A 20461-nucleotide genomic window follows, 5' to 3' on the forward strand; every position below is an offset into this window, starting at 1 on the left:
CGTTCAATGTCGTCCTATAAGCCGTGAAACTCAGCCAGCATATAGATATTCAATGGCTGAAGTTTGTAAATTAACCATATAGTGCGCTAGGCCTTTCATACGCCTTTCGAAACTATAAGCTTTGGCATTTTGATTGTAAATTTGAGAATCGGGGCAACATACAGCAAAAGCTGTAAAGATTGAATATTTCTAGTACCTACTTCAACAAGCTACTTAGGTGACGTATCTAGAATCTCTAGTCTTGGTAGCTGTCATTTGTTACAAGCCGTAAAGTCAACCCGAGGATTCGACGTGACTTGAAATATTAAAGAAATGAATCTCCAAAACGGCATGTCTTTACTAGCTACAAGTAAAGTAAAAATGTCATTGAAAACAGAACAGACCTTCCCAAAAAAAAACATAAAAAGATACATGAAATGCTACAAAGATAATTTTCAGGACAAAAAAGGAAAGAAGCAAAATCAAAACAATCTATGTTTGAAAATCTAGTTATAGTACTCTTCTAACCAGACACGCAAGTCCTTGATGGTGGGGAACTCCAAGAACAAACTGCCAGAGACAGTAATGCCAAGCTCCTCACGGAATTTCTCTGCGATGACCAGGCTCATGAGAGAATCGATGCCCAAGCCAGCGACACTAGCCTCGTCATCGAGGTCTTGGAGGTCTAGAGCAGCCTCATCGGCAATAATTTGAAGGGCTTTGCCAGCAGTAGAGTCAGTGCTAACAGCACCAACAGCGGTCTCAGCTGCAGGGGCAGGAGCGGGCGCAAGGGCAGGCTTAGAAGTAGACACAGGAGCTGGAGCAGCAACTGGAACTGGCTTAGGAGCCGGTGCAGAGACGGGCTTGACCACTGAAGCAGAAGCTGCAGCAACGGGCTTAGATTGTGCTCCTGCAACAGCAACGGGAGGAGCCTTGGAGTCATCCGGAGCAGAGAAGAAACGGCTGAGCAAGATGCGAGGATATTGATGGAATTCAATACCACCGACCATACCCATGACAACGCCATCCTGTAGGATGTACACGTCTCCATAATAGGCATTCGGATCCTCAACGGTAGGAATCATCTTGACGTATGAACGGTACTTGGCACCAGCAACAAGAGGTTTAGCGAAACGCATGGACTTCCAGCCAGGGGTGACACAGTAGTGAGTCTTAGCATTCATAGCGTCAGATACATTCATAATGAAGCCAGCTAAATGAGCGACACTGTCTATGAAGTAAGGTGGCACCGTCCAGGTACCACTCTTCTCCTTGGTAAGCTCGACATCAGCGAAGGCTTCCAAGCCATGCATAACAACGGATTGCATGCCACGGTATTTGGGTGCATATTCGACGAGATTGGCACCGAAAAGAAGGTATGCCATGCTATTGGTGAAGCGGTTAGCAATACCAGCTTCTGCCATACGCTCAAGATCTTCAATGCGACCTTGAACAAGGTGCTTGAAGGGGACCCAGGAAGAGAGCCACTGGGATGGATCATCAAAGTATAGGTTGGCGGTCGCGAACTGAATATCTTCGTTAACATTGTACCAGATCAAGTCGGCATGGTTGGAGTTGATGTCTGAAGTTGAGATCGTGACACGGATAGGCTGTGGTGTATCCTTCTGATTTGCAACTAAACCCTTGACAACCTGGAGATCGGCAATGTTGATGTGGACTTCTTTGGTCTTAGGTTTGAGCTTCTTATAGAAGTATTCACCGAGTGTGTAGGCAATGTCGGCGTGAATAGACTACAATACTATTAGTAGAAACAATGAAAAAGAGGGGAAAGCAGACTTACCGAAGTAACAACACCACAGTTATTCATCTTATGGCCGTACGCTGCGGCACGAAGCTCGGTCTGAGAGAGATCAGATTCCATAGTCACGGCACCAGATGTGCCATTGAAGTTCTCCTCAATAATCTGCTGAACAGAAGAAGTGCTGATAGCAGACTTAGGAAGAGCAGGAGCAGCCTTGGGACGGACACTAGTAATACCAGAGACACCTTTTTCTGCATCGTAGAAAGTGTTACCTTTGGTAAGAGCCCAGTCACCATTGTATTGGATCCAGTAGGTCTTGTCGTTCCAAGCATATGTAGGAAGATCGACCAATCTTAATGCACTCTCGAATGGCCGGTGGAACTCGTTCCAGTCAATCTCAGTTCCTGCGACGTGCAAGGTAGCCAAACTTTGTGCCAATGTGGCCCAGTTGTTCTCGCCTCGGCGAAGAGAAGCGACAGCGACGTTGACGGTCGAGAGGCTGGCCTTCACGAAGCTCATACATACTGGATGGGGTCCAATTTCAATCCAAGCAGTCTCGTCGTCAACGATTCCAATCTTGTGAGCGACCTCCATGGCACCCTTGAAGTTGACAGCTTCACGAGTAGCACGACGGACATAATTCGCATTGATGGTCTTATCGTCGAAAATGACTTTGCTCAACAGAGGCGAGACCACCGGGAGGTAAGGAGCCTGGAAAAGGACACCCTCGGTGGCAGAAGCCTCAAAGTCTTCAAGGATGGGGTCGGTTTGAGCAGAATGGAAAGCGAAAGCAACCTCAAGACTAACGCACTTGCACCCCGCAGACTCGAGCTCAGTGACAATAGCATCCATGTCAGAGCTGGGACCACTCAGAACGGTCTCCTCAGGTCCGTTGATGCAGGCAATCTCGTAAGGCTTACCATTGGCACCCTGGGCAATCTTGTCGAGCGATCCTTTAACAGCAACCATCTTGTGGCTTCCGACCTTGCACCTCTGCTCCAGCATACTAGCACGTTGACCAACAAGGAAGATAGTGTCACTTGCAGAGAGAACTCCCGCAATGTGCAAAGCGGCGTACTCACCCAAGCTGTGACCAACAACAACACCAGGCTTGACACCCAGAGTAGCCCAGTATTTCGCGACAGCAATCTCTGTACAGACCAAAGCGAGCTGAGTAGGAACAGGAGAATGCTGGTGATCTTTTTCGTAACTGCCGTCGAGGACAGGAATAAAGCTAGGGAAACCCTGACCTTGAGCAAGAGAGTCAAGGTGCAAGATCTGTGAACGGAAGTAGGGTGAGGTGTGGAAAAGCTCCAAGTTGTATGACTTGAAGGAAGCACCTTGGCCAGTGAATGCAAAGGCGACAGGGGGTGGACCAGCGTTTTTTGTAGCCTTAGCGTTGTCAACATGCTTCAAGGAGGAAGTAAGCTGCTTCTTAGCGTGGTTGATGTCGTTAGCGGAGACGGCAATACGGTAGCTGTGGTGGTAGCGACGAGCAGTAGTAGTATACCCGACGTCGGACAATGAGACATCAGGATTCTTCTCGAGGTACCCAATGAGGCGCTCAATGTTGGCCTTGAGGGAGATCTTGCTCTTAGCAGACAAAGTGATGACATGAGAAGAGCGAGGATCAGTCGCTGCGGTTGGTCGGAGAGGGCCTTCCTCGATGAGTATAGTAGTATTACCACCCGCAGCACTAAAATTGTTGACTGCAGCAATACGCCTGCGGTCAGGGCTCCGTGCCCACTCAGTCTTCTCGAAGGCGATGCGGACATTGCGCTTGTCCATATCTTTGGGAAATTTAGGGTTAGGGCTGTTCTTGATGCCAATGTGAGGGGGGATAGCTCCCTTCTCGAGCATAAGAAGAACCTTCATCAAGGCGGTAACACCAGCAGCGGCCTCACTATGGCCAACGTTTGACTTGACAGCACCAATATAGAGAGGATTCTTCTGGCTCCTCCGCTTAGTAATCGGAGCATAGACGTTGGTAACGGATTGGATCTCCTCAAAGTCACCGGCTTGAGTACCAGTACCATGCATTTCAACGAAACTCACGTCCAATGGGTCGATTCCAGCTCTGCTTGCGCAGAGACGGCCTAAGTAAGTCTGGTGACCAGCGTGGGGGTGGGTGATGGAGATGGCCTCGGCAGAGTGGTTGGTTGCGGCAGAGAGAATGACACCAAGAATATTGTCGTTGTCGGCTTCAGCATCTTCGAGACGCTTCATGACTACGGATCCCATAGCATCAGCACGACAGTAACCGTCAGCCTCAATATCCCAAGTCTTGCAAGCGTTAGGAGTCTTAGACAAGAAATGACCGTTACTCAAACCTGCGAAAGCATCAGAGTTGGTTAAAACATTCATACCACCAGCGACGGCAGTATCAACGTCTCCGTTCCAAAGAGCTGCACAAGCAGTCTGCACCATTATTAGTATGAAGGATATAGATATGAGGGAAAAGGGCTCACCTGAATAGTGGCTAAGCTCGAAGAGCAGGCAGTATCAATGCTGTAGGAAGGACCAGAGAATTTAAAAAAGTAATTGATACGACCTGGGCCAAAAGCACGACAGCCTCCAGGAATGAAGTATGTGCTAATCTCCTGCGCGGTGTTCACCTCACGGTAGTCATCACTAGCCTGGCCGTAGAAAGTACCAATGCGATGCAAGTCAGTGGCAGCGGTACGGTTAGCAACGTAACCAGCTCTCTCAAGCGCTTCGTACGCAGTAACAAGAGCAAGTCGCTGCATAGGATCAGTTTGCTGAGCCTCACGGGGAGACATATTGAAGAAAGGCGCATCGAAGAGACCAGGTTCATCAATGAAGCAACCATAGGGGGTCATACTCGTATTGACACGCTTACCAGTAGGGTCATAGTGAGTCTCGACGTCGAACCGGTCGGCAGGAATTTTCCTGTGGCAGTCGATGCCGTTCTCGAGGAGTTCCCAGAACTTCTCGGTGTCGGTGGCGCCATTGGGCATTCTGCATGACATACCGACGATCGCAATCTTGGATTGCATGGGGCCACGAGAGCCACCATCAACGGACTCAGTCTTCTCATATACCCATGGAACAAGCTCCTCAGTGTTGACGTCAAAGTCACTAATCTTTGAAAGAGCACCAGTGAGGTCGTGAATAGGGAGGGATGTGCGGAAGACGAGGACATGGCACCGAGAAGCGGCAATGAAGTCGGCACGTTGAACGACCGCCTGTACTACGGAATCCCACCGAATAGCCTGTGTCAAAATTTCATTGATGATGTTCTCGAAAAGTTCGATGGCGCTGCTAGCAGGGAAAGGCTTGCCGGTGCTCGTGGAGTGTACGGGAAGGCGAGGGCGGAACTTGGCGTCAAGAGAAGCCATGGAAGGGGTGTGAACGACAGACTTGACATCCTTCTGGCTGTATATATGGCCTGCATGACATAATCCACCGTAAACAGGGAGCTGGACAAACTTGCGGTCACGGAAGAAATCTGCTGTGCGGAAAAGACCCTTGAGTCTGGCAGGGGGGCCACTAATGGTGACTGATGTAGTGCTGAGAGCACTGATGAAGATCTTGCTAGGTCCTGGAGTTTTCTGTTACAAGTTAGACATTGCGATTATTGAATTCGTCAAAACCACCAACCTCATGTTTGTGAATGACGTCAAGTTCTGCTTGAACTTCTTCTGCTTTGACATCTGGGAGAACATAAGCCCAGGTGTCAGGAGTGCTCTCGTCAGTCAAGTCGCGAGGCTGCAAATTTTGAGAGACCTCATCGACAAGAATACCGAGGCGGAAAGCCTGACGGACAACCTGAGCTCCGGCAATAGGGAGATCGCCAACTGTAGGAGCAAGCGAAACGGCCGCGGTAGCCAGAAGGCCAATTCCAAGACCAGCGAGGGTAGTGCTGACGGTATCAAAGTTAAATTCACTTGGGTTACGCTCGTAGTATCTACATGTAGTTGTGGTTAGCAACATATCTTCAGCATATCTTGTAGCAAGTGCTTACCCAATAAGAATGGACAATTCGACAGCACAAAGAATAATCCCATCAATCGAGCCACATAGTTGACCCTTACGAAGATCCGCAAAATCCGCGAAGTTCAAGATAGACTCAAAAGGAGGAATCAATTTCCTCAAAGTATTGGGAAGAAGTTTAACTTCCTCGCGAATAGCGAGGGTAGCCTCTTCCAAGAAGCGGGCGAGGATGGGATGCCTCCTGTCCTTGCTATGGGTCTGAATTTCGCGAAAGAGGGTGTGCAGGTCATCACGCGGAAATTCATTGCTGAAGTAGATTAAGCGCATGCTTGTGGATTCCGATTCATTGTCGGATCGACTGGGGGTGAGTATGGCCATTGATGTCGATGTGTAGGTTATATGCTTCAAAATAGTGTTGAAACTTTGAAGGAGGAGGTAAAAGAGCGTTTGTCTAATGACCCGAGCGATTGTACATATAGCCAGCCACACGCCCAAAGCTACCAGCTGTTTAACAATCTACAGACTGTTGTTTGTCAATCGGAAGAATAAGAAAAGAAAGTCAAGTAGTAATGGAAATGAGCAGATCTGCACAGATCTCTGTTTTATATAACTCGATCTATATGTATAATCGAGACTCAAAGAGACTAGGGTTAGGCTGGCAGCCTAGATAGGTAGGTTTCAGCTGTATGATCTAGGCCAGTATTTTTCATAAGCTAGTAAGCAGATTCTAAGCCCTGCAAAACTGTAATCGGACAGCGACTTTCAGACTATCGGGGAACTCGATGAGATAGAGCAAGTATCTCAAAACGCAGGGCGGAGTTCGCACACTTACCTCATCTAAAGGGCGAGGTCGGACGACCACTCTATACGACGCTACCCTCAAATCAGAGACCGCGAAGTATTGGAGACATGGGTCTACGCATGCTATGTTTCTAACTAGGCGGACAATCGTATGAGCTGCAAGGCTAAAACATAGGATCAAGCTCTGCTCCTTCGTTGATCTGTCATTGTCCGCAAATCGGATGTCCGGTTGACTTCGTTTCTAGAATGAGTTAATTTCATGACGAATCCTGCTGACCATATGAATACGGTCGTCTGCTACCTGAGATAGGCATACGTGAAGAATTACAGATTTGTATGGTCACATTGCATGCCTGTAAATCCAGGCCTATCACTATATGAAGATGGTTGAAATCATGAGGATCTTTCTAACATCTGTTCTGCCGTTCATAGGAGCTTAGAATCAGTTCGTATCCTAGTCACTATCAAGATTTTCTTGCATCCAACCTGAAATCTTGAGTGCGCCCCCGTGCCTATGTCAACCTATCGAATATTAAACATATTCTCCAATCTATTTGACATTTAGACCCCAAGCCCTCTTCTTTCACTTCGGACATGGCTGTGTTTACTTAATCGAGAAGGAGCACCCGTGCATTTTTACGTACTATCAATGCTGTGAAGTTATGCTTAATGTAGTTAATACAAGCCTTGTCGACTACTGGCTGACTCCGAGTCATGGAAAGATACCTATGCCTTTAGGTTCGCTTATCCCGTATAGCAAAGCTCAAAGTCAAAATATATGGACAGGCCTTAATACATGTGACCTATAGGCCCGTCTCCTTCTAGAAAACGTCTCGAAAACTCTAGGCATGCCCGTCTATCATACTGCTCGATCGTCCGTAGTCTGACTTCAATCTCCGCACGTGGAGGTGAATCCACACAGAATACTACCTCGAGTGCTTCTATGGATATTGTATAAACCCAATCCCCTTTACGTCCATATACATCCCCGTAACTTCCCCAAACGCTATCCGTAGTTTACGTAAGTCTCGTAGGCATTGCAGCAGTCGTTGATAACCGAAAGCGAAAAGACTACAATGGGATTAGAGTCCCTACATGACCGGCGGACCCTCTGTCCCTGAGCCTAGTGGCTAGAAAAGGCTACTACTGTAACTTAGCCGACCACCTAGCTCAAACCTCGGAATCGGAATGAATAGAATGAACCCAGAAACAGGAAAAGCGCAACGATCTACCCTTGACATAGGGATCGTGGCAAAAGTGTAACAAGCTAATGATCTGCCAGATATTAGTCTATTGTATGGGAATAGTATGTTCGGGCCTGTAAGTTAGTTAGGTTGGGTCTATGGCCGACACTAAGGGGGCTACTCCGTTCCGAAAGGTCTCAGCTCTTCCATATGTATTAAGGCCCACGTATGTATGGGACTATACTCGAAACAGTAAAATTAATTACGACTCTGAAATTCCGACGTTTGTATACGTCTAAAGTAGGGAGCATGAGGGCGCCTTAGCTGTCAATGACCCGATACGGTTGATTTAGTGTATTTATCTGATGGCCGAGATTAGGTCGCAGAGTGCATTGTTTTCTTTCCAGGGACTAGGGCTTGTTGCAACAGACTTGTCCGAAGAACTTACGTAAACCGATAAATGTATATAACAGACTATTCTGAAGGATTGCTGATTGCTGATTGATGATAAATCACAAGCTCAGGGATGGGTAGATAGCTAGAAGCCGAGAAAAAAGTCGATTATATGGGGAGTCTCATTCATATAAACTTGACACGTGCTAGATAGTTGTCACCTATGCTAAGATTTGAAGCCGACTTTGGTATAACATGACAGCAAGTTTGTATCAAGTGTGATGAAACTTCAAAATCTCTCATCTAATTCATTCCTTTATAACGTATAGAACTTACTTCAGATCGAACCCTTTCAAAATCTACCTTTAATCAACTATAGATAGCTCACAAAATGAAATTTAATCAAACAAAGGAGACTCTTTCATTCACATTCCAGATCTAAATACACACGACTTCCAATCACAGTCCGTCTCATAGGTCATACTCACTTTAATCCTGGGATCAGTCTATTGAGGCGCCTGCCAAGGAGCAGTAATCTCTCCCTGATGCGGCTTGATAGCAGCAGGCGGCGCCACATAATCAAAATAACCCAAATCATGCATAATAGTAACATGCTGCGGGCCCTCAATCATATGACGCGCCATATTGATGAAATTGTGCGGGAATCCAACATCGAATTCATATCCAGTTTCAATTTCAGCAACGTCCTCGGGCGTCAGCCTCAGCGTCAAAGCCTCGATGTTGGCCTTGAGATGCTCGGTTTTGCGTCCGCCGATGATGGGATAAAAGTAAGGCGTCTTTTGCATGGCGTACGCCAACGCGACGCTGGTGAGAGGTACATTGTGGCGCTGAGCGACGTTGTGTAGCACTTTGGAGACTTGTTGCTCGCGTCCGATCAACATGGCAGGCGGCATGCGGCGGGCACCGGTACCCTCGGCGCCAGGAGCTTTGAAACCGCCACCGCCGAGGACACCAAAGGCCTGAATGGCCATTCCTTCTTCGCGGGCCATGGGGATAATTTCGCGTTCCATGTCGCGCTGTTGAGCGGAGTAGCGACCCTGGTAGACGCTGAAAGTGCGCAGGCCGTGGTGGCGGGCATAGGCGTTGGCTTTGGTGACGAACCAAGCGGGTGCGTCGGAGATGCCGAGGTAGAGGACTTTGCCCTGCAGGACGAGGGTGTTGAGGGATTGCATGAGTTCGGAGATGGAGGTTGCGTAGTCCCAGGCATGGACGTAGTACTTCGTCTCGGTCAGTCATGTTGCATTCCACTTAAACACCAAGAGTGACACTTACGATATCAATGTAATCCGTCTTCAAAGCCTTGAGACTAGCCTCGATAGAAATGTGCATAGTCTTACTTCCAGTACCACCATAATTACTCTGGTTCACAGGCTTGCCAGCCATGGGTGTCATGGTGTACTTGGTCGCAATAACCATTTCATTCCTACGGCCACGTTCCGCCATCCAGTCACCAATCCACTCCTCACTCTGGCCGCCCTGGTAGGCGTTGGCTGTGTCGACAAAGTTTCCACCAAGGTCGTAGAAAGTGTCGAGTAGGTCGTAGGTCATTTCTTTGGTGCATTCGCCGAGACCCATGGCCCAATTTGTGCCGAAGCCTGTTATATCTGTTTAGATTCTGAATGTGAGGATGTGGAGATCCGAACTTACTCATTCCTCCCAGGCATAATGGGCTGACGCGCACAGAGGCTGTAGGTGCAAGAATACGGTGTCTGCCGAGGACAGACTTTGGAGGGGTGGGTGGGATCATAGCCATTTTGACGGTATTTGCGATATAAACGAACTTGAGACAAGAAAATTATAGATGAACTGTCTTAATTGAGTAGAAGTCCAATGGAAAGAATTTTGAAGACGTGTTGGAATATTCAGGAAGCTCCGTATAATAAGTATATTATTTATTTATACACTAGCTACCTAGCCTAGAAGCTCTATGCTCCCTACTCAATTGACTTCCTACCCCTCATCGCAACATCACCGATAATGCTAGACCCCTATTACACTATCCCAGCAGCGAGAATCACACCTTGTGCATATGATAGTGCTGAGTGGTTGACTGTTAGTGGTTGACTGTTCGTGTTTGATGTGGTAGTGTCGGCCCCGCTGCGACACAATCTGCACTCCACTCCATTAGCTCTGGCGCATTGAGAAGACCGAGGCACGGAGTCCGATTCTTTTCTCACGACGTACTAAATGTCATAATTACTTAGGTCAAGTATTTAGCTTGAGTAATTTGTAAGCACGATTATGCGTGACGCAGGCGTCGGTCAACTGAGCGGTCTGCTTTTTTTTTTTGCATTTTTCTTTTTGTGAAGAAAAAAAGTTGTTGTTAGCCGGCGCAAACGCTGGGCTGATAGCTATCAAGCTTCATGGTAAATACTCAGCACTCAAATTTTGATAGATGTAGCGAGTGCTTTTTAATAGTTTGCAAGTTCGCGAGTACTCAATCTAAATAATTGCTCATTAAGTGGTATCAAAATAAAGACCTAAACCTAACTACTAGACAGACGCATAACAGACTCGATTTATCCCCTATTTCTTAATCTTCTGCTCGAGAACATCCAAACCAGTCATTTTCTTGAGGGTTGAATCCATCATTCCATGAGGGAAAATCGTTCCAAGTCGACCAGCCTTGGCATTGTATCCGCGCCAGATCATAGCCGGGATCTTCTTCTTGGTCAAGTCGCCCACAACCTCAGCGGCCCAGCGGTCAGGAGGGGTACCCAAATCACCCATCTTCTCGTTTCGCATAGCGCTCTCAACAGCTTCCTTAGCAGGATTGTAGATGGAGTCGGCGGGTAGAGAGATTGGGGTGTTCTCTTTTTGGTTCTTGATCATGTTGGTCTTGACGGCACCGGTCTTGAGCTCGACAACGGTGACACCAAAGGGTTCGAGCTCGAGACGCAGAGAGTCAGAGAAGATAGCCATGGCGGCTTTGGAGGCGTTGTAGGCAGATTGGAAGGGCACGGCCATGGTGGAGACGACCGAGGTCTGGTTGACGATGATGCCCTTGGATTTAAGGAGAAGAGGCAAGAATGCGCGGGTGACGTTGAGTTGAGCCCAGACATTAATCTCGAAGAGATTTTTGCCCTCCTCAAAGGACATATCTGTGATGGGCATGCTGTAAGAGGTACCGGCGTTGTTGACGAGGATATCCAAGCTGGAGACCTTGGAGACAGCTTCTGCAATCGAAGCATCAGACAAAATGTCAAGGGCCATAGTCCCGACACCAGCTGACTTCAAATCGGCCATCTTGTCAGGGTTGCGGGCAGTGGCGATAACGTTGAAGCCAGCCTTGTGGAAGGCAAGAGCCAGTGCAGCACCCATGCCGCCATCAGAGCAGCCGGTGATGAGAACAGTGCGCTTAGGAGAAGGCATGTTGGCGGTGGAGTCTGAAGAAGACATTCGAGATTTAATGAAGTAGAGAGCAATGCAGACAGAAAGCAGAGATCCCAGGAGTGGAAGCTGGGAAGCGTCGAGTTTTAATAGAGCTTCTTGTGAGGCCATGGCTCAGTCAGGTCGGCTATTGGTTGAGATCGACGGCACTAAGAGAGCTTCGGATTTCTAAGCAAGCGTCGGAGGAATAGCTGTCCGACTGTCTCTAGGCGGTGGTTAGTGGTACAAGTGAGAAGGTACAATGCAGCTCCTTATACAAAATTCTCTTTTGTTTTTTTCAAGGGAAATGGGCAATGGGAAATCAAGAAGATGGGCAGGTGTCGTGTTTCCGTGCAGGTGCAATGACCAATCCACTAAGTGGGGGAGAGATGGCATAAGGGCCCCTGGTAAGGCTAGACTAGTCTGTTTGGTCCGTACCCAGGCTAAGTCAGACGGATCCCGATACGCATGTCGGGCATACAACAGGGGCCATTTGTTTACATGCCATTCCACAGTTGCCTTGATTGACTGTGAAGTCGACGTGTTGTATTCAGAGTTGACAGTATACATATTCATTCTGGTAGTCTTACCACACCTATCTGAAAAAGCTATTCGATATATCCTGCTTAGACTTGTAAGTTGTCCATGTCAAGGTCTTTCTCGCTAACAAAGCCGACACTAACCGCTTGCAGACAGTGTAAGAAAAGGCCAATCAGCGCTAAACCGATCGCAGAGAGCTCCACTCTGACGCTTGTTGGTCTCCACTCCACCACGACTCAAGCCCCATAACTTTAATTGTTCGGCCAATAGGAGACTATAGTCCGAAAGAGGATTAGTTCGCTTTTATTGTTCTGGTGGGGTCTGTTGTGCAGCAGTATGCGTGAGTCTGCCGACATTACTTGTTTATGACAACATGTTGCTACTCTGTGCTCTATCACAATTACAAGTATTAATAATTAACACGCCATAGGGCGTGGAAATTGCTGGAAATATGCAGAATTGATGCCATAAGCAGGAGAGAACAAAATAGTCTAGTCACATGGTAACATCAGAAGAAAAGAAGAAAGTCTAGTCGAGCTTGTGGCCCTTGTATGTAGGCAACACAGCTTCAACAACTGCATGCTTGGGTCCATCGTGGTTGTACCAGATCTTGTTGAGCACCAGGCCAGCCGACGCAATCAACTCCTTCCACTCGGACTCGGATCGTTCCATGCCCCCGAGGCTCATCATGTTGAGGTCCTGCATGGCCAGATCGCGCAGGCAGCCGACGTCTGCGAGAACCATGTCTGCAATGACGATACGCGAGTAGTCGTCCATATACTTCTTGGTGTTCTCGAGGAGCTCTTTGCCCTTTTGCTGGCCCCAGATGTGGAGGACACGACGGAAGTGGTATAGGCGTGCTCCTATTATCACCATTAGTCAATGCCTAACGCAAGGCTAGTAGTATAGTAGATAGATTCACCTTGTGGGAGAGGATCAAAAAATGATCCAGGCGCAGTCTCAATATATCGAGGCAATCCATTGTTCTTCGCATCGGTAATGACACCAGGCAAATCAAGCAAAATCATGCGTCCCTTGATATCTGGGTAATCTTGGCGAATACCCTCCAAAGCCTGACCACGACCACCACCAACATCAACAACAGCAATCCCACCCTCAGCCGCTGGAGGATCAAGTTCTAACGCTTTCTGGAAGGGGAATGCACTGGTGCGATGCCCGATCCGTCCCAGACGCATACCAGCGTTCCAGGACTTGATACGCTGAGGATTGGCCTGCAGATACTCCATATATCCCAGCTCGGTGCGGAATCCGACCTGGAAGGGACCACGCGTGTAGTCGCCAATGTGTTTCCAGTCGGTCTGGGAACCGAACTCCGGGATGGCAAGGATGGCGTGGCTGATGAAATCGTACATTTGAGCCGCGAGGGGGATGTTGTCATCTGTGAGGTAGGCGCGGGAGAGCATATTTTGTTTGTAAGATTCGACGCCGGTTTGTTCGAAGAGGTGAGTGCTGGCGCAGGCACGGAGGATACGGCCTGTCTTTTTGTTAGTTTACTTTGTAGTAATTTGTCGAGTTTGTGTATACACACCCAAAAGCTCCTTGTTGGCACCGCCAAGTTTCTTAGAAAGCTCATCGAGGGTAATATCGCTTCCATCATGAGGAATAAAATCAAACAAGTTCATGGCAATAGCACTGCGAACAGCAGCATTGTGCGAAACCTATCATCTCATTAAACACTATCCATTGGGCTGCAACCTATAGAATCCCGACACACTCACCTGGCCAGCAATGTTGTACATATTCTCATCCGGATCCCTCACGGCAATAGCGAGTTTCTCAGCGGCATGTACAAGAGCATTCTGCTCGCTCTTGGAGACCTCTGCACCACTCTCATATTTCTTGGAGAGCTCTGCCACCTCCTTGCTCAAGGCAATGATGGCGTTTACGTCGGTGGGCATATTGATTTTGATTGTGTATTATTCTTATAATCAAACTGAATATCACAATTCTAGATCGTTCGCTATAGCTGGCGTCTTGACCATTTTATTGCTCAGTCAGGACAGCAAGTGCTGCATGGAGATGAACTGGCTGGTGAGCTGGCATCTGCCCGAGACCCGAGAGCTTCATAGCTCTTTGCTCAGGTACAAGACAGTGTCATACATCTTCCGAAAACGCAGCTTCTTTGACCTGAATCCTCTGTCGTGTGAAAGCCGTACACCATCCAGAGCATCGGGAGTCGGCCATTGGGGCTAGCAGGGAACACCAACATCTTTTATTAGCCAAAAACTACACTACACCACTAGTAAAATACCAAGTATACCATTTTACCCTGTTATAACCTAATCAATAATAATTGGCTTTACTTTCGAAAGAAATAAATTATACATTACACCATTTGTGTTTCTATTTGGGGCTGAAAGCATGAAACTCTGTAAACAATTTACAGTTTGCTCGTACCAAACTCTTTTTAGAAGTTTATCGGACTCCGTATGCAACTAAGCGAACAACAGCCCTAATTCCTTCCTGTCAATCTGAAATACTTGTGCATATTGCATGAATGACCGGGTACAGCTTCGTCCGAAATATGGCAAATTACTGTAGGAAGTAAGACCATCGCCGCAGTAGCTGATAGCTGCACATTGACTAAGCTCGAATTATCCCATTCTGGGACATACTGTCCAATCTCCAACTCCCCGTCTAGCCGATCAAGGTATTGACCGTTTTCTGTTCTACAAGTGAAAATTGGAACGGACCCACGTATAAACCTTTGGAGAGAATATATCCTTGTGAAACCTGCTTACCATTCTACTTATTTTTTTTTTTTTGATTCCTGTTGTGTTTTGCCTCTCATTCAACAACAATAGCTTGTCTTGTTCAGTTCATCTTGTCGCTTGCAAGAAGACAAGAGACAGACAATATGTGGTCATTCTTGCAGGAGACTTCCGCCACGGGATTGTTTTACAACTCCCTCTTATTGCTTCAGAGCTTCCTTGGTCCCAAAGGCTGCACTCATTCGCCTGAGGATCGCTCATGTTGGAAAGATGGTTTCAACATTAATACTGATTATGAGTATGAAATTCCCACGGGAAAGCTTGTCGAGGTATGTTGCCCTTGACTTCCGCAGAAGTAAAGCCAAACAACCCTAACGATCAAGGGAATAGTATGACTTTACCATCTCCGAACATACGATTGCGCCTGATGGATATTTGACCAATGTTACCATTATCAATGGACAATTCCCTGGTCCTACTATCGAGGCTAATTGGGGTGATACTATTCGTATGTTTTCCCAGCGTCTTGACGCTAAACACGTGCTTACTATTTGCAGGTGTCACTGTACACAATAACTTGACCAACCTGAACGGTACTTCTTTCCACTGGCATGGAATTCGTCAGTTCCAGACCAACTTCCTCGATGGTGTTCCCGGTGTTACTCAGTGCCCTGCAAAGGTGAGTTCCTACTTCCACGTTTGAAATGCCATTTCGAGTACTAATGATGTAGCCTGGTGACTCTCAAGTGTACGAATTCAGAGCCATGCAATACGGAACTGGATGGTACCACTCTCACTACTCCCTTCAATGTAAGTCAACAACCATTAAGTTGAATATGGCTATTAACGAATATGTTAGATACCAACGGTGCCTACGGCCCCGTGATCATCCACGGTCCCACCAGCGCGAATTACGACCACGATCTCGAGCCCCTGCTCGTAAGTGACTGGTACCACGCCGACGCTTTCAGCATGTTCCACGAAGAAATTACAGACCATGCTCATATCCCTACCGGAACTTTAATGAACGGTAAAGGTGTCTTTGACTGTGATCCTAAAGAGGACGGTCGTTGCACAGGCAAAGAAGAGCGCCATGAAATTTTCTTTGAGCCTGGCAAGAAACATAAGCTTCGTCTTGTCAATAGCGGTAGTCTTGCCACCTACAAATTTTGGATGGATGGACACAACTTCACGGTTGTGGCTAATGACTTTGTCCCTATTGAGCCATATGTTACTGATGTTTTGATTCTTGGAATTGGTGTGTTCTGTACACCGACCCTGTAAAGCCTTTGCTAATGTAGAACAGCCCAACGATACGATGTCATCATCGAAGCCAACGCAACCCTCGAACACGGCTCAAACTTCTGGATGCACGCAACCCACTGCGACGACGAAATGCCCGTCCCCTGGGATACCCGCATCGGCATAATCCGTTATGATGCCAACGATCATTCCGACCCCTACACCCCTCCTCCCAGCACCCATCACCCCGGCTACGGCTGCCGTGACCCAGACCCCTCCAACCTTCGCCCCATCGTCAAACGCCAAGTCGGCAAAGAAGTAAACGACATGTCTCCTTCCGAATACCTCAAAATTGGTCTTCAGAGCTGGCCCAACATCTCCGACCCAGACTCCGTGATCCGTAAATGGGTCCTCGCCAACCGCTCACAATACGTCGACTGGCGCGACCCTTCCCTCATGCAAGTCGTATCCCACGACAAAGTCAACCTAACCGAAGAAGCAGCACCCATATACCTCGACTACGAGACTGGGGAATGGGTCTACTTCGTAATCGAAGGAAACTTCACCATGGACCCAAACATCAACAATCCTCCTCGCCCCATCCCGCGCTCCGTTCACCCAATTCACTTACACGGCCACGACTTTGTGATTCTAGCCCAGGGCGACGGCGAATTCACCTCCGACGTCGTTCCCAACCTCAACAACCCTGCGCGCAGAGATACAGTAAACTGCCCAATTGGCGGCTACGTCTGGATTGCGTTCCAAATCAATAACCCAGGGGCATGGCTGATGCATTGCCATATCGCATGGCATGCTAGTGCCGGTTTATCGTTGCAATTTATCGAGCAGCCTAATAAAATAAAACAGATGGTTCATGCTTCGGGGATTTTGCCTTCACATGAGGAGCAGTGTGCTAGGTGGACGGATCATTATAATAATGTTAATGTTCCGCAGGGTGTTACGCAGGAGGACTCTGGTATTTAGGCCACTGCCTTTCCATAGGAAGAATAATTCTTTTGGTCAACCGCTAGAATAGATTGTTTCATTCTTAGGTCAATATGTTGTGTTGTGTAATTTACATTAGACAGCCTATTTCTTTGTTTAAACATGTTTACTGCGGGTATTGTTTCAAGTATCTGTTACAAGAATGTGATTCCTCAAATCGGAAAGCTGCAAATCTGAAATTCTTATATTTTTAAATTTCATGGATGATGAGGGTAATTAGCTTCCATGTTATGAATCACTTTGATCATGTGCCTGAATCTGTTATAGTGGCGACAGCTTAAACAAGTACTTGGGTATAGAGGCCTCAGGCTTCTTGTCTAAACCCTGACTATATGACTTTTGGACGACCGTAGAATGCCACTGACTCATTCTACGCCTTCATTCCTTGATTTTTTTTTATTGTTTCTTTTCGAGTATTCCGTATTTCTCAAGTAATTTTGTGGTTGCTTTTTCGGGAGTACGCATATATGTTTTGAAATGGATCATTACTAGCTGACATTTTCTATAATCACTGTAGGGGCCGGCATTCAGAACACGAAATTCAGATCATTGTTACCTTAGTGATCTAGAAACTGATAGAAAGTTATATCAATTTGCTTAGAGACTACTAATTCCATACATTGGTAGTCATCTTTATGTTGGATAGTACCAATATAACTCAGAGAGATTGCAAAAAGTACTTGCTTTGTGCATCAAGGACCGGGAGTCCCAGATAAAAGGGAACCGGCTATTCTGCACCCCAATGATTAACGACGAAAGTGACAATCCAGCTGGTTTTAATTTCGGTGTTGATAGATCAGAGGGTGCAAAGATTGTTAGGAATACAAAGCAATTTAGCATGGAAGGCGTCGCACCGCATCATGTCAAGCGTACCAAAGTCCAGTCTTATTATAAATTGTATGTATGGCATCCATCCGCTCTATGAAAAACCCTCAATGCCACTCCAGTGTTGTTCGTTGTACTGGAGTTGGACATAATGTGTCCGCCTGCGGTGTAGCCACGATACTACAATGATCTGTCGGGACCTAAACGTTGGCATCTATAGAAGGGAAGAGTTCACATAGATATCACTGAGAGTGATCATCTTTCCGACCTAATGAAGATTCAGGTCGCTTTTGTGTATGATGTACTTCACGGGAAGGTCACAAATTAGATAGCTCGCGAGGTTGTTGCAGTCTCTTTCCTGTTTCCTCGACGAGACCCTTGAGTCGCAGAGCGCATACCTTATGCAGTCCATTCCACAAGTTCATTTGTTTAACCAGTTACTCAAAGCGGGGTGGGTCTCTAGGATAGCATTACAAGGCAAACTGCAATGGTTATCACGGTGTCCAGTCCAGGGTCCCTGGTAATGTAACGTTCATATATTAGGCAACCCCCCAGCTTTTGAGCCTGGGGCCTCAACCACAGGAAATCGACGTGACTGGTACTCTACAAGCCCCGGTAATTTAGGAAATCAGGATACAGCATGTACGAGGTAATGAGGACTTATTACAAGTACATATGCACCTAGTAAATGTAAGTGGTGTAATTGATACCGTGAAACGAAATTACTAAAAGTACGGCTATACTCGATTGAACATATGCCCGTTGTGGGAAACAAAGAAACAACAAGCACACCTGAGGTTTATGCAGGGATTTCGAGTCAGGACCAACTACGCTAACACAGCTCCAACACACGATACGCGTTATTTTATTATGGAGTTCCTATCAGTGAACTACATAACGCCGAAACTGGTTTTTTCTTTGTTCAAAATATTTTTCCTTTATTGCACACCTCCCCTCACCCCTCAACACCGAAATTTTGACTTCAGACTGCTCTAATTCAATTCTGCTCATTCATACAATATGGCGCTAAAATCCATGTTAACACAGTACTGGCCGCCTGCACCAACCTTTACTGAGAAAAATCTCGACTCGTTGAACCTGAAAGGCCGGGTGTTCATCGTCACAGGCGGTAATCAGGGTGTTGGACTTGAGCTTATCAAGATGCTTTACCCAACGGGCGCAGTGATCTACATGGCGAGTCGTTCTCGTGCCCGCGCTGAAGACGCCATCCAGAGTGTAACCGCCACTGATCCATCCGGTGCTGCTCGTCTTAAGTTCCTTTATCTTGATCTTGATGACTTGAATATTGTTCGAATGGCCGCCAATACCTTCTCTGAAGAGGAGTCTCGCCTTGATATCCTGTGGAATAACGCCGGTGTAGGTGCTGTGCCGGTCGGCTCGAAGACTAAGCAGGGGATCGAGGCACATATGGGAATTAATGTTATTGGACCACTCCTCCTGACTCAGCTTCTCCTTCCTAAATTGCAAGCAGCGGCCGCAATTTCTCCCAAGAATTCAGTACGCGTTATTTGGTCTAGCTCCTGGCTAATGGAATCGCGATCTCCCAAAGGTGGCTACAATCTGAAGGATATCGAGAACGGAGGTACTAAAGATTCGCACGTCAACTACGCATCTTCCAAGGCAGCGAACTGGATCTTGGCTGATGAGACAGCAAAGCGCTATGGTAAGTATGGCATCCTTAGCGTGGTCCAGAACCCTGGAAACCTGGATACGCACATCTATCACACTCAGCCTAGATTAATGATGTTCTTTGTCCGAAATTTGTTGCTTTATCCGCCTAAGCTGGGCGGCTATACTGAACTATATGCTGGCTTGAGCCCAGAGATTACGGAAAATGTGCCAGGTGCTATCATCATTCCGTGGGGGAGAATCCAGGCTCGGAATCCGAGGGAGGATATCTACCAGGCCATTAATGAGGGAAAGGGGAAAGAGCTATGGGAGTGGTGCGAGAAGCAGATTGAGACACATAAGTAGCGTACGCGTGAAATTTATTTCTCAATAATGGGACAGGTGAGCTTTGAGTATAACTAGTGAAACCCTAAGAACATCTGTTGTCATTTTTCAGAGATGGGCATACAGTTAGGAATACTTTATACATATCCAGCTATGCACCTTTTCTTTTCATTCTTTGACACGATATCGGAAGCAGTATAGATAATCTCAATAAGACGTGTGACATCAATCTCTTGGTGTCTTTATTTTCACTCTCACTCCCTTACTACCGGGCATCACGCCTGGCGAAATCTAATCATGGCACTCAGGGGCATGCTCAATTCTACACAGGGAATTGAAGCGGCGACACAGTGAGCATTAAAACGGAAAGGGCCAGCGCGTCAGGAGAAATCAACTACGTAGGTACCCCATATGCTCAATTATCAAATGTAAGTATGGCGCGATTGAAGTGATTCTATTTAATTCTCACCCTATTAAATATATTTGAAGATTTTTCAATTCAGTTCAGGGCTAGGGATATATAAAATAATACATGTACTGAACGGCGCGGAAATGTCAATTGAATGAGATCAGTATTTACATGTAGCTAGACATCGAGTACAAACATAGCTATCAATTGCAGAAAGTAAATACGAAAATAAAATCTTATTCCAGGGAACTAGATGCAAGAATGTAAATGT

The 20461-nt window shown here is 46.9% G+C and overlaps 6 protein-coding genes across 6 annotated transcripts; 2 read left to right on the forward strand and 4 right to left on the reverse strand.

Annotated features, from left to right (window-relative positions):
- Positions 1 to 485: 485 nt before the first annotated feature.
- Positions 486 to 6073, reverse strand: BHQ10_003404 (uncharacterized protein; the record flags this gene model as incomplete). The annotated part of the gene is made up of 6 exons (XM_040875657.1): positions 486 to 1730; positions 1781 to 4071; positions 4108 to 4159; positions 4210 to 5313; positions 5363 to 5669; positions 5727 to 6073. The coding sequence occupies 6 exons, from the start codon at positions 6071 to 6073 to the stop codon at positions 486 to 488; spliced, it is 5346 nt and encodes a 1781-aa protein (XP_040731908.1).
- Positions 6074 to 8579: 2506 nt separating this feature from the next.
- BHQ10_003405 (uncharacterized protein) lies at positions 8580 to 9847 on the reverse strand (the record flags this gene model as incomplete). The annotated part of the gene is made up of 3 exons (XM_040875658.1): positions 8580 to 9311; positions 9367 to 9689; positions 9742 to 9847. 3 exons carry the CDS (start codon positions 9845 to 9847, stop codon positions 8580 to 8582), a joined length of 1161 nt encoding a protein of 386 aa, XP_040731909.1.
- Positions 9848 to 10620: 773 nt separating this feature from the next.
- Positions 10621 to 11466, reverse strand: BHQ10_003406 (uncharacterized protein; the record flags this gene model as incomplete). Its single annotated transcript, XM_040875659.1, has 1 exon — positions 10621 to 11466. The coding sequence occupies one exon, from the start codon at positions 11464 to 11466 to the stop codon at positions 10621 to 10623; it is 846 nt and encodes a 281-aa protein (XP_040731910.1).
- A 1065-nt stretch (positions 11467 to 12531) lies between these two features.
- Positions 12532 to 13922, reverse strand: BHQ10_003407 (uncharacterized protein; the record flags this gene model as incomplete). The annotated part of the gene is made up of 4 exons (XM_040875660.1): positions 12532 to 12866; positions 12926 to 13498; positions 13553 to 13682; positions 13743 to 13922. 4 exons carry the CDS (start codon positions 13920 to 13922, stop codon positions 12532 to 12534), a joined length of 1218 nt encoding a protein of 405 aa, XP_040731911.1.
- A 959-nt stretch (positions 13923 to 14881) lies between these two features.
- Positions 14882 to 16961, forward strand: BHQ10_003408 (uncharacterized protein; the record flags this gene model as incomplete). Its single annotated transcript, XM_040875661.1, has 6 exons — positions 14882 to 15064; positions 15126 to 15243; positions 15293 to 15414; positions 15467 to 15545; positions 15595 to 15993; positions 16042 to 16961. The coding sequence occupies 6 exons, from the start codon at positions 14882 to 14884 to the stop codon at positions 16959 to 16961; spliced, it is 1821 nt and encodes a 606-aa protein (XP_040731912.1).
- Positions 16962 to 18827: 1866 nt separating this feature from the next.
- On the forward strand, positions 18828 to 19802 carry BHQ10_003409 (uncharacterized protein; the record flags this gene model as incomplete). Its single annotated transcript, XM_040875662.1, has 1 exon — positions 18828 to 19802. One exon carries the CDS (start codon positions 18828 to 18830, stop codon positions 19800 to 19802), a length of 975 nt encoding a protein of 324 aa, XP_040731913.1.
- Between the last annotated feature and the right edge of the window lie 659 nt (positions 19803 to 20461).

This window comes from Talaromyces amestolkiae (assembly GCF_001896365.1).
Source record: "Talaromyces amestolkiae strain CIB chromosome Unknown scaffold5.1, whole genome shotgun sequence".
In the NCBI taxonomy this organism is placed as follows: domain Eukaryota; kingdom Fungi; phylum Ascomycota; class Eurotiomycetes; order Eurotiales; family Trichocomaceae; genus Talaromyces; species Talaromyces amestolkiae.